General features: G+C 39.4%; 1 protein-coding gene across 4 annotated transcripts in view; it reads right to left on the reverse strand.

Annotated features, from left to right (window-relative positions):
* APC (APC regulator of WNT signaling pathway) overlaps positions 1 to 13,012 on the reverse strand; it is a 163,766-nt gene that overhangs the window by 12,550 nt on the left and 138,204 nt on the right. For all 4 annotated transcript variants that reach the window (XM_030926975.1, XM_030926977.1, XM_030926976.1 and 1 more), the window contains 3 exons: positions 10,007 to 10,146; positions 9,262 to 9,339; positions 8,285 to 8,401 (listed from right to left, as the gene is read on the reverse strand). In XM_030926975.1, the coding sequence (XP_030782835.1) occupies positions 8,285 to 8,401; positions 9,262 to 9,339; positions 10,007 to 10,146 (335 nt within the window). The remainder of the gene's footprint in view (positions 1 to 8,284; positions 8,402 to 9,261; positions 9,340 to 10,006; positions 10,147 to 13,012) is intronic.

The following is a 13,012-nucleotide window of genomic DNA, read 5'->3' on the forward strand; positions in this document are numbered from 1 at the left end:
CCGAACATACGATTATCAAAGTCAACTGTCAAACTGTAATTGCCACAGAAACACTCTGATACACGATTAAAGGTATTTGGTCAAAACTTGCCACGTGCCGGGTGCGGTGGCTCATGCCTTCAGGCCCAGCACTTTGGGAGGCTGAGGTGGGAGGATCGCTTAAGCCTAGGAGTTAAAAACCAGCCTGGGCAACATGGCAATACCCAATCTCTACAAAAAATATAAAAAGTAGCCAGGCGGCCAGGCGCAATGGCTCATGCCTGTAATCCCAGTACTTTGGGAGGCCAAGGTGGGCTGATCACGAGGTCAGGAGATCGAGACCATCCTGACCAACATGGTGAAACCCCATCTCTGCTAAAATGCAAAAAATTAGCCAGGTGTGGCAGTGGGTGCCTGTAATCCTAGCTACCTGGGAGGGTGAGGCAGGGGAATCGCTTGAATCAGGGAGGCAGAGGTTGCAGTAGCCGAGATTGCGCAACTGTACTCCAGCCTGGGTGACAGAGTAAGACTCGGTCTCAAAAAAAAAAAAAAAAAAAAAAAAAAAATCAGCCAGGCATGGTGGTGCACACCTACAGATCCAGCTACTTGAGAGTCTGAGGTGGGAGGATAGCTTGAACCCAGGGGGTCAAGGCTGTGTGGCCTTGTCTCAAAAAAGCAAAAGCAAAACCACAACCAAAAAAACAAAAAAACAAAACAAAAAAACCCCAAACCCAAAACTTGCCATGATGGTGATGTCAATCTGCCTTCTTACTATATATCCATCAGGAAACAAACATTAATTAGAAATCAACTCTGTGCCTACTGCAAATGAGAGGCACTCCAGAGGATACAAACATAGCAAACTGATACCTGTGATTGAAGGTGCTAGCAATTTGCTTTGGGGGAAAAAAAGATAAAAAACCATACATGAAACAAATGCTCCAAAGGAAAAATTATTACAGCCTGAATTTAATCAAATCAATCAAATATTTCATGGAGGAGAACAGCTGTTCAGGAGGATAAGACCTGTACATTCAGAGAGATGAGAAGCCAGTTGCTGCTGTCAGGGGAAGTAGAATGAGGAAAGGCAGGGAAGTGGGAATCAGTACCAGAGCACTGAAGACCCAGAAAGAAGACGCAAAGGAGATCACAGTCTATGATGGGGAACAGTGAAAAACAAGTTCAGAGAGACAAAAGCCAGGCCTTGAATGTCACAGCAAACATTTTGGGTCTAACCCAATAAACAGTGAGCTACTTTATTCTCTTCATCAAGAAATTAAGTGAACAAAACAATCTAGGAGCAGGTTTAGACATAATTTGTCAGATAAGTGGTAGGAGGCAGATAGAAAGTGCTTTTATGCAAGAAGTGCTTTTATCCTTCTCACATCAATCAAGATGAGCCCAATTTTAATTACATGTGACTGAGATAAAGGTGGGGCACTCCAAGTATCCTGAGAACAAAAAAAGCAAGAATTTAAAGGACTGAATTAAGCTGCAACTGGCCCAGAGTTGAGAGCTGAAGGTAGAAAAATACAAAAGTTCTTCTCTGTGGGGCTACAAGTCAAGGGCCAGGGGTTTTGTTTCAAAAATGTTTTTTTTTTTTTTTTTGAGACGGAGTCTTGCTCTGCCGCCCAGGCTGGAGTGCAGTGGCCGGCTCTCAGCTCACTGCAAGCTCCGCCTCCCGGGTTCACGCCATTCTCCTGTCTCAGCCTCCCAAGTAGCTGGGACTACAGGCGCCCGCCTCGTCGCCCGGCTAGTTTTTTGTATTTTTTAGTAGAGACGGGGTTTCACCCTATTAGCCAGGATGGTCTCGATCTCCTGACCTCATGATCCGCCCGTCTCGGCCTCCCAAAGTGCTGGGATTACAGGCTTGAGCCACCGCGCCCGGCCTCAAAAATGTTTTTATAGTTCGAATTAGAAGACACAAAATAAATTAGAGATTATTAATATAAGTAGTAACAGCAAAAGTGAGTGACCAAAAAGTAAAAAATACAGGTGAAGGTAGAATAGAAAAACTTAAATCTACAAATCTAGACTCTGTGATCAAGGAGAAGGGTTGTATCAGAAGCAAAATTAGGAGGAATTCAAGATAATACAGCCAGTTTAGAAATGAAGCAAGTGGTCTAAAATTCTCTTTTTTTTTTGTTGTGTCTTTGCCAGGCTTTGGTATCAGGATGATGTTGGCCTCATAAAATGAGTTAGGGACGATTCCCTCTTTTTCAATTGATTGGAAGAGTTTCAGAAGGAATGGTACCAGCTCCTCTTTGTACCTCTGGTAGAATTCAGCTGTGAATCCATCTGGTCCTGGACTTTTTTTGGTGGGTAGGCTATTAATTATTGCCTCAATTTCAGAGCCTGCTATTGGTCTATTCAGGGATTCAACTTCTTCCTGGTTTAGTCTTGGAAGAGTGTAAGTGTCCAGGAAATTATCCATTTCTTCTAGATTTTCTAGTTGATTTGCGTAGAGGTGTTTATAGTATTCTCTGATGGTAGTTTGTATTTCTGTGGGGTCGGTGGTGATATCCCCTTTATCATTTTTTATTGCATCTATTTGATTCTTCTCTCTTTTCTTCCTTATTAGTCTTGCTAGCGGTCTGTCAATTTTGTTGATCTTTTCAAAAACTCAACTCCTGGATTCATTGATTTTTTGAAGGGTTTTTTTGCGTCTCTATCTCCTTCAGTTCTGCTCTGATCTTAGTTATTTCTTGCCTTCTGCTAGCTTTTGAATGTGTTTGCTCTTGCTTCTCCAGTTCTTTTAATTGTGATGTTAGAGTGTCAATTCTAGATCTTTCCAGCTTTCTCTTGTGGGCATTTAGTGCTATAAATTTCCCTCTACACACTGCTTTAAATGTGTCCCAGAGATTCTGGTATGTTCTATCTTTGTTCTCATTGGCAAAAATCCTCAATAAAATACTGGCAAACCGGATTCAGCAGCACATCAAAAAGCTTATGCACCATGATAAAGTGGGCTTCATCCCTGGGATGCAAGGCTGGTTCAACATTCGCAAATCAATAAACGTAATCCAGCATATAAACAGAACCAAAGACAAGAACCACATGATTATCTCAATAGATGCAGAAAAGGCTTTTGACAAAATTCAACAGCCCTTCATGCTAAAAACGCTCAATAAATTCGGTATTGATGGAACGTACCTCAAAATAGTAAGAGCTATTTATGACAAACCCACAGCCAATATCATACTGAATAGGCAAAAACTGGAAATATTCCCTTTGAAAACTGGCACAAGACAGGGATGCCCTCTCTCACCACTCCTATTCAACATAGTGTTGGAAGTTCTGGCTAGGGCAATCAGGCAAGAGAAAGAAATCAAGGGTATCCAGTTAGGAAAAGAAGAAGTCAAATTGTCCCTGTTTGCAGATGACATGATTGTATATTTAGAAAACCCCATTGTCTCAGCCCAAAATCTCCTTAAGCTGATAAGCAACTTCAGCAAAGTCTCAGGATACAAAACTAATGTGCAAAAATCACAAGCATTCTTATACACCAGTAACAGACAAACAAAGAGCCAACTCATGAATGAACTTCCATTCACAATTGCTCCAAAGATAATAAAATACCTAGGAATCCAACTTACAAGAGATGTAAAGGACCTCTTCAAGGAGAACTACAAACCACTGCTCAGTGAAATAAAAGAGGACATTAACAAATGGAAGAACACACCATGCTCATGGATAGGAAGAATCAATATCGCGAAAATGGCCATACTGCCCAAGGTTATTTATAGTTTCAATGCCATCCTCATCAAGCTACCAATGAGTTTCTTCACAGAATTGGAAAAAACGGCTTTAAAGTTCATATGGAACCAAAAAAGAGCCCGCATTGCCAAGACAATTCTAAGTCAAAAGAACAAAGCTGGAGGCATCGCACTACCTGACTTCAAACTATACTACAAGGCTACAGTAACCAAAACAGCATGGTACTGGTACCAAAACAGAGATATAGACCAATGGAACAGAACAGAGTCCTCAGAAATAATACCACACATCTACAGCCATCTGATCTTTGACAAACCCGAGAGAAACAAGAAATGGGGAAAGGATTCCCTATTTAATAAATGGTGCTGGGAAAATTGGCTAGCCATAAGTAGAAAGCTGAAACTGGATCCTTTCCTTACTCCTTATACGAAAATTAATTCAAGATGGATTAGAGACTTAAATGTCAGACCTAATAGTCAGACCTAATACCATAAAAACCCTAGAAGAAAACCTAGGTAGTACCATTCAGGACATAGCCATGGGCAAGGACTTCATGTCTAAAACACCAAAAGCAATGGCAGCAAAAGCCAAAATTGACAAATGGGATCTAATTAAACTAAAGAGCTTCTGCACAGCAAAAGAAACTACCATCAGAGTGAACAGGCTACCTACAGAATGGGACAAAATGTATGCAATCTACTCATCTGACAAAGGGCTAATATACAGAACCTACGAAGAACTCAAACAAATTTACAAGAAAAAAACAACCCCATCAAAAAGTGGGCAAAGGATATGAACAGACATTTCTCAAAAGAAGACATTCATACAGCCAACAGACACATGAAAAAATGCTCATCATCACTCGCCATCAGAGAAATGCAAATCAAAACCACAATGAGATACCATCTCACACCAGTTAGAATGACAATCATTCAAAAGTCAGGAAACAACAGGTGCTGGAGAGGATGTGGAGAAATAGGAACACTTTTACACTGTTGGTGGGATTGTAAACTAGTTCAACCATTATGGAAAACAGTATGGCTATTCCTCAAGGATCTAGAACTAGATGTACCGTATGACCCAGCCATCCCACTACTGGGTACATACCCAAAGGATTATAAATCATGCTGCTATAAAGACACATGCACACGTATGTTTACTGTGGCACTATTCACAATAGCAAAGACTTGGAATCAACCCAAATGTCCATCTGTGACAGACTGGATTAAGAAAATGTGGCACATATACACCATGGAATATGATGCAGCCATAAAAAAGGATGAGTTTGTGTCCTTTGTAGGGACATGGGTGCAGCTGGAAACCGTCATTCTTAGCAAACTATCACAAGAACAGAAAACCAAACACCGCATGTTCTCACTCATAGGTGGGAACTGAACAATGAGATCACTTGGACTCGGGAAGGGGAACATCACACACCGGGGCCTATCATGCGGAGGGAGGAGGGGGGAGGGATTGCATTGGGAGTAATACCTGGTATAAATGATGAATTGATGGGTGCTGACGAGTTGATGGGTGCAGCACACCAACATGGCACAAGTATACATATGTAACAAACCTGCACGTTATGCACATGTACCCTAGAACTTAAAACACAATAATAATAAAAAAAAAAAAAAGAAATGAAGCAAGTGACTTGTTCAGGGTTTTGGTTGTTACTGGAAAAGAGAAACACTGTAACAGAAGAAGCCACAGAAAACTTTTGTTTTCAAAATATTGGGCTTCTTCTAGAGAGCTGAAACATAAAAAAGAAGGATCCAGTAGAGAAGATGTAGAAGACAAGAGTAAGGGACCAACAGCTTTAAGTGAACGAAGCACAGAGTGCTGGTAAAGGAAAGGCTCTAGAGTAAGAGCTCTGAGTGAGTTAAAGTGATGCAGAACACGCGGGAGAGCTAGAATGTAGTTCTGATTCTCTTGCTCATTAGTAGCTGAAGTTGAGATGGAACTGATGTTGAATGAAAAACAGAAAAAGAATGTTCATGACTGCTGCACTAAATGTAGAAAAAGAGGGAAAAAATAAATAAATTCTAATACTGTTAATCAGAATTGGGCCCAAATCAGAACTGGATATTATACATTTCTGATGGCTAGTTTTTTGAAGACTGACCATGCATTATATCCCGCCTGTAATCCCAGCACTTTGGGAGGCCAAGGCAGGCAGATCACGAGGTCAGGAGATGGAGACTATCCTGGCCAACATGGTGAAACCCCGTCTCTACTAAACATACAAAAACTAGCTGGGAGTGGTGGTGCATGCCTATAATCCCAGCTACTTGGGAGGCTGAGGCAGGAGAATCACTTGAACCAGGGAGTCAGAGGTTGTAGTGAGCCGAGATCCTACCACTGCACACTCTAGCCTGGTGGCAGAGAAAAAAAAAAAAAAAAAAAAAAAAAAATCAGAAGAGTTTAGGTCCTTGAGAGAGAATTAAGTCATGAACCAGTTAGCAGCAGTGCAAATTCTCATAATACACACACACATTAAATCTTTCTGAAACTATACAGGGTTATTAGATTAGGAGTACTTAAGTGTGCAAGCACAAATTTTCTTGAACTTTATTGAAACATAATTGACGAACAATAAACTGTACACATTTCAAGTTTACAATTTGATAATTTTTCATGCATGTATACACCCATAAAACCGCCAGTCCAATCAAGATAACAAACATTTATATCATCCCCAAAAGTTTCCTAGTACCCTCTCGTAATCCTCCCCCTTCCCTTCCACTCCCAACCCCAGGCCACCACTAATCTGTTTTCTGTCACTACAGATTACTGCATGTATCAATAGTCATTCTTTTTCACAGTCAAGTCATATTACTTTGTACAAATATTCCACAATATGCTTACCATTCACCTGCTGACAGACATAGTTATTTCTAGTTTTTGGCTATCATAAATAAATTATTGTGGATATTTGTGTGTAAGTCTTCGTGACAGCATAAGTTTTTGTTCCTCTTGGGTAAATACTTTAGAAGTGGAATGGTTGGGTCATATGGTAGGTGTGTTTAACTTAAAAACACTGCCAAATGTTCTCCAAAGTGATTATACCATTTTACACTCCCACTAGCAGAATACATGATTTCCAGCTGCTCAACATCCTTGAAAATGCATGGTCAATCTCTGAAATTTTAACCAATATGATATGCGTAATGGTATCTCATTGTAGTTTTAATTTGCATTCCCTGATGATTAACGATATTAAGTATCTTTTCAAGGGCTTATTGGCCATGTTCTTTTCTGAAATGTCTTCTATCCATTCAACAGTGTTACAGGTATTTTTATGAAGATGCTAGCATATCTGAATATCATCTTTATAACTAATAATTTAGCTGAATGCTTTTCTACCTAATACATTTTCAAGGGTTTTCCAAGAATAAAATACTTTACCAAAAATGCATAACTAACAAAAAACAAACCTTTTGCCTTCTCTGAAGAGGAAAGTTTTGAAGAACATGTAGGCTGTGGGTGTAGGAGGACTAGCTGGGTGAAAGGAAACCTAGACTAGCTAAGACAACTTGCTTGGTCCCTCTCAGATTTCAAGTTTACTTTTTTTTTTCTTTTTAATTTTAGCCTAGTTTCTGAAGCAGATGGACTGCCTGGAGATATTTCCTTCTGTAAACAAATTATTATTTGACGATTCCTCACCCTTGGCTCTGATCACCTCTTGATAAGTTGACCATAAAAATTTGAGGGGATTGAGATTTGGAGAGCACAAAGGTAACACTTATACCAGTGATTCTTAACTGGTGGTGACACTGTCCTCCCTCCCTCCCAGGAACATCTGACAATATCTGGAGGCAATTTTGATTAGCATAACTAGGGGGAGGGTATATTGGTAGCCAGTTGGCAAAGGGCAGGGATGCTGCTAAACAATCTACAATGCACAGGTCAGCCCCAGCAAAACGAAGAATTATCTGGTCAAAAATGTCTATAGTGCTGAGGCTGAGAAACCTTGATATATATTAAATTCCCTTGTATAATCTTTTCTACCTTAGTACTTTAGGAGTTTGTGGTACTCTAAAACTATGGACTGGTGAGATAAACAGGTAAGAAATTAGAAAATCTAGGCCAGGCGTGGTGGCTTGCGCCTGTAATCCCAGCACTTTGGGAGGCTGAGATGGGCGGATCACAAGGTCAGGAGTAGTTTGAGACTAGCCTTACCAACATGGTGAAACCCCATCTCTACTAAAAATACAATTAGCTGGGAGTGGTGGCGTGTGCCTGTAATCCCAGCTACTCAGGAGGCTGAGGCAGAAGAATCACTTGAATGTGGGAGGCGGAAGTTGCGGTGAGCCGAGATCAGGCCACCACACTCCAGCCTGGGCAACAGAATGAGATTCCGTCTCCAAAAAAAAAATAAATAAAAGAAATTAGGGAATCTCATGGCTGCAAGAAGGCAGCAAAAAAAGCCAAACACGAAATTCTTATTATAGTACTAAATAATACACAGGTAAGAAATTAGGGAATCTCATGGCTAAAGGAAGGGAATCTCATGGCTAGAAGAAGGCAGCAAAAAAAAAGCCAAACATGAAATTCATATTATAGTACTAAATATTTTCAAAGGTACCTTTTTAACTTCTAAAGCACATTCCATCAATGCTTTCACACTTCCAACTTCCCGCAACGTCTTTTTACTATTTACATCTGCTCGCCAAGACAAATTCCGCAAAACACTTGCAATAACCTACAAATTAATCAATTTTAGATTAATTTTTACATAAAATCATTCATACTAGTTGCTTTTTTGTTTTTAATGCTAGAGGTAAGAACAGAAATCTATTAAGAAAGAAATTCCGGCAAGCTGTGGTGACTCATGCCTGTAATCCTATCACTTTGGGAGGCTGAGGCAGGAGGATCTCCTGAGACCAGGAGCTCAAGACCTTCCTGGGTAACACAGTGAGACACTGTCTCTACAAAAACTTTTTAAAAATTAGCTGGGCATGGTGGCATGCACCTGCAGTAGTCCTAGCTACCTGGGAGGCTGAGGCAGGAGGATCCCAGGAGCTTGAGGTTACTATGAGCCATAACTGCACCACTGCACTCCAGCCTGGGCAAGAGAGGGAGATCTTGTTTTTTTTTTCTTTCTTTCTTTCTTTTTTTTTTTAATTCCTCCTAAATGCTATTACAGTGCCAAAAAGATTTCCTACAGTATAACTACAACATAATTATTTTTCTTTTTCTAATGTTAATGGAACTATCTTTTATACATGAGATACTAAATACTGAGCAACAATCTAAATCAGGATATTAGCTGGGAGTGGTGGCACACGCCTGTAATCCCAGCACTTTGAGATGTTAAGGTGGGCAGATTGCTTGAGCCTAGGAGTGGTGAAACCCTGTCTCTACAAAAAATACAAAAATTCGTTTGGCATGGTGGTGTACACCTGTAGGCCCAGCCTTGAGAGGCTGAAGTGGGAGGATTGCTTGAACCCTGGAGGCAGAGGTTGCAGTGAGCTGAGATGCCCTCTAGCCTGGGTGACAGAGTGAGACCCTGCCTCAAAGAAAAAGAGAAAAAAGAAAAACAGTTGAAATTCTAAATACTACCTGCTGTAAGTCTTCACTTTCAGATTTTAGTTGGGCCACAAGTGCTCTCATGCAGCCTTTCATAGAGCATAGCGTAGCCTGTAAATTAGATACATAACAGAGGATCATCAACAAGACAACTTGAAGCCAAGCTTTATTTCTGGCTATTAAATGTGTAATTCAGTTTTCATTATTTCATTTTAATCATACCTGATATTTTGCTCATAAGATTTACCTAAATAAAAGACAAATATTATCTTAATTCTTTGCCATCTGTTCTTCCTTTGCCAAACTAGAGAAATAAAGTGAATAAGTGGTGAGAAACGATAAGCAACAGGTTTTAGAGTAAAGCCTCTTATTTGGATAGAATCAATGTGTGTGTAACACTTGCCTTGGTCGTAAGAATTTTCAGATTTTAAATCCCATTCCTAGGAAGTGTTTTATCTTTTACTTTTTAATTCTACACAGTCAGACAAAATTCTCTAGTAATGGATCACAGAAATGATCCCTACAAGTATATTCGTATGAACAGTGTTTTTAATGCAATTACATAAATTCACTACTGTGTTCCATCTTTAGATGTACCTTTGCCTTTGTTTAGGCTTAAGACAACCAAATGAGTAAAGACAAGCGAAAGTGAAGCACAGGATTTTATCAGTCATCGTTTAATGAGGAGAGTGACAAGAAAATCAGTAAAATATGTTTTTTATGAAAGTAAATTAACTCATACCTGAGCTATCTTAAGAAATATGTTATAAAAACATACCTTGTTGGCTACATCTCCAAAAGTCAAGTTTGTCAAAGCCATTCCAGCATATCGTCTTAGTGTAATACTGTAGTGGTCATTAGTAAGCCCATACATTTCACAGTCCACTTGCAATAATTCTGCAATGGCCTGTAGTCCCCCTAATTTAAAAAGGGCAAGAGGAAAAAGACAATCATCTAAAATAAAACAAACTGGTACCAAGTTGGTAACTTAAATATTAGGGGAAAAAATCTCAATGAATGAGAATATATGGTTTAAATTCACCTTTAGAATTATAAGCCACAAAAACTGTTATAAAGAATTTTTGTATATTTATAAAGTACAACTGACAACTATTCCATTTTATGCCAGTTTCTCCACCCTCCAGCCCCTCATCTTACTGAGTGAAATAATAATTATTTTCTATTTACTGCATATACACTGCACCTTGCCAACAGTGAAGAAGGCTGTTTTCTAACACTAGTTCTCCCTGAACATAAGCAGAAAAAGGTAACTTCTTATTATTATTAGGGCTTTATAAACACTCTTTATTGTCACACACTGTGGCCTAACTACTTTAATTTTTTTTTTTTTTTTTTTGGCAAATAATTACCCTTAGGAATACTGATGCCTTTAAATGAAACTGTGCATGAAGAAAAACTAAATTTTTTTTTTACAAAAATTATCTGTTCAATATATTATTAAGTTATATAAAACTACTAATTTGTGTTTTTAAAAACATTTCTTACTTCTCTTTGATGATATCAAATATTTTTTTTTTTTTTTTTTTTTTTTTTTTTTGAGATGGAGTCTTGCTCTGTCGCCCAGGCTGGAGTGCAGTGGCCGGATCTCAGCTCACTGCAAGCTCCGCCTCCCGGGTTTACGCCATTCTCCTGCCTCAGCCTCCCGAGTAGCTGGGACTACAGGCGCCCGCCACCTCGCCCGGCTAGTTTTTGTATTTTTTTAGTAGAGACGGGGGTTTCACCGTGTTTGCCAGGATGGTCTTGATCTCCTGACCTCGTGATCCGCCCATCTCGGCCTCCCAAAGTGCTGGGATTACAGGCTTGAGCCACCGCGCCCGGCCAATGGTATCAAATATTAACTATACTATGATTTAGCACTTTCTTTCCCGATTCTTTCCACTGAAAATGCTCAACAATGCCCACAATGGCCAATACTAGGAAGTCAAAGAGAAAACAAAGGGAAAGGAATGGGAAAGACACAAAGGAAGCAGTTTAAAAAAAAGTGAAGCAAAATGGTAAGGAAGTGAACAAAAGAGAAAAATGCATGTGGAGGCTATACAAAATATAATTCATCAAATAATCATCATGGGACTCAGAAAGAAAAAGATGAATATGAACAGGCAATTCTTGGACACTAGAAGTCTAAATAGGTCATTAATCTGAAGGAGAGCCAGTACATTAATATTTTTATAAGTGGTCTGGAAAGTTCAATATGCAGAAGAATCTTGCAAGTTTGTAAAACAAAGTTCTGTCTTGGCTCAAGAACTCCAAGCCAAGGGATTTAAATGTAGGAATATTTATGTAAAACTTTATGACTAGCAGGAATGACAGACATGTTTGAAAGTAGGTAAGTGAAAATTAATTTGGTTAAAGAAAATCCAAATCATATTTAGGAAATTTTCCTCCATTCACCTGCAACAGTGGCAAAATACATAGACCGTGAACAAAAATCAGTCATTGTCTTTATGAAGAGCGTACAGATTGGAGCAAAGATAGATGAACTATGTAGAAGCACAGGGTGATATAATAGGTGGACTTAACCTAGACCTGGGATTAGGTTCCTAAGAAAAAGGCTGAGGAAATAATGCTTTAATGTTTAAGTTGAAACGTAAAGGATGAATGTGTATCTTTTTTTAATTTTTTATTTTGGTAGAGACAGGGTACCACTATGTTGCCCAAGCTGGTCGCGAACTCCTAGGTTCAAGTGATTCTCCTGCCTTGGTCTCCCAAAGTGCTGGGATTACAGGCATGAGCCACCAGGTCCAGCCAGATGAATGCATATGTAACAAGGGTGGGGAAGGAAGAAGAAAGATACATTCTAGGCAAAGGAAACAGCATGCAAAAGGGCCCCTGGGCCTGAAATATTTAACAGCAAGGAGAGGGCCACAAAATGACGCTATAAACATGGGTAGATGCTAGATCACATAAGACTTTATGTGCCATATTAAAGATTTTACGCAGAAAAAGGAATAATTAGATGCACATTCTAAACAGATTACTATGGTTTCAGTGAACGAAATGGACTGTCAGTGGAAATGGGAAGAGAAGTAAGACAAAGTATTGCAGAACAGGAGAGATGATGGTGGCTTGGACTGGGGATGAAGAGAAGAGTGATGACTTAAGATATTTTTAAGTAGCAGAATTAAAGCAGTCAGTTGCTATTTGCAGGGGATAAGGATGGCATCGTGAATGCCTTCCAAGATTTTGGTTTGAGCAACTGGGTTGGAATTTCTGAGAAAAGGAAACTGGGAAAAGATGAGATGCAGGGATGCAAAAGATTACAAATTCAGTTTCTGACAGTTGAGTAAGAAGTGTCTAAAATACCACCTAAAGGAAGATGTCACATAATCAGTTCAATAATGTGTCTAAAACTCAGGGAGAGACCTCAGATTGAGCTGTAAATTTGAAAACGATAACAGAAGCACAGAGAGACAGGAACAGAGCCTAGGGCAGAGCTTCAAGGAATTCCACCATTTTACACTTGGGTGAAAGAAAAGGAGCCTGTAAAAGAACTGAGAATTTTGACCCATGAAATTGACATGGAAGACCTTAAGACTGTGGCCTGGTATACTAATGAGATCGCCAAGATGTCGAGTATTTTAAAGCAGAGGATCAATACCACAACAAAACAAACTATGCCTTTTGTCTGTATAAAATCTTGCCTGGTGTGACAATAACTGGGATACTTTCTTAAGAAAGATAAAGTGCACCTAAAGAAGATGCCAAGAAGGCACGACATGATCAAAGAGTTGAGTACTCTTGTGTGGAAAAACTAAAAATCTTA

The sequence above is a fragment of the Rhinopithecus roxellana genome, chromosome 3, assembly GCF_007565055.1.
Source record: "Rhinopithecus roxellana isolate Shanxi Qingling chromosome 3, ASM756505v1, whole genome shotgun sequence".
In the NCBI taxonomy this organism is placed as follows: domain Eukaryota; kingdom Metazoa; phylum Chordata; class Mammalia; order Primates; family Cercopithecidae; genus Rhinopithecus; species Rhinopithecus roxellana.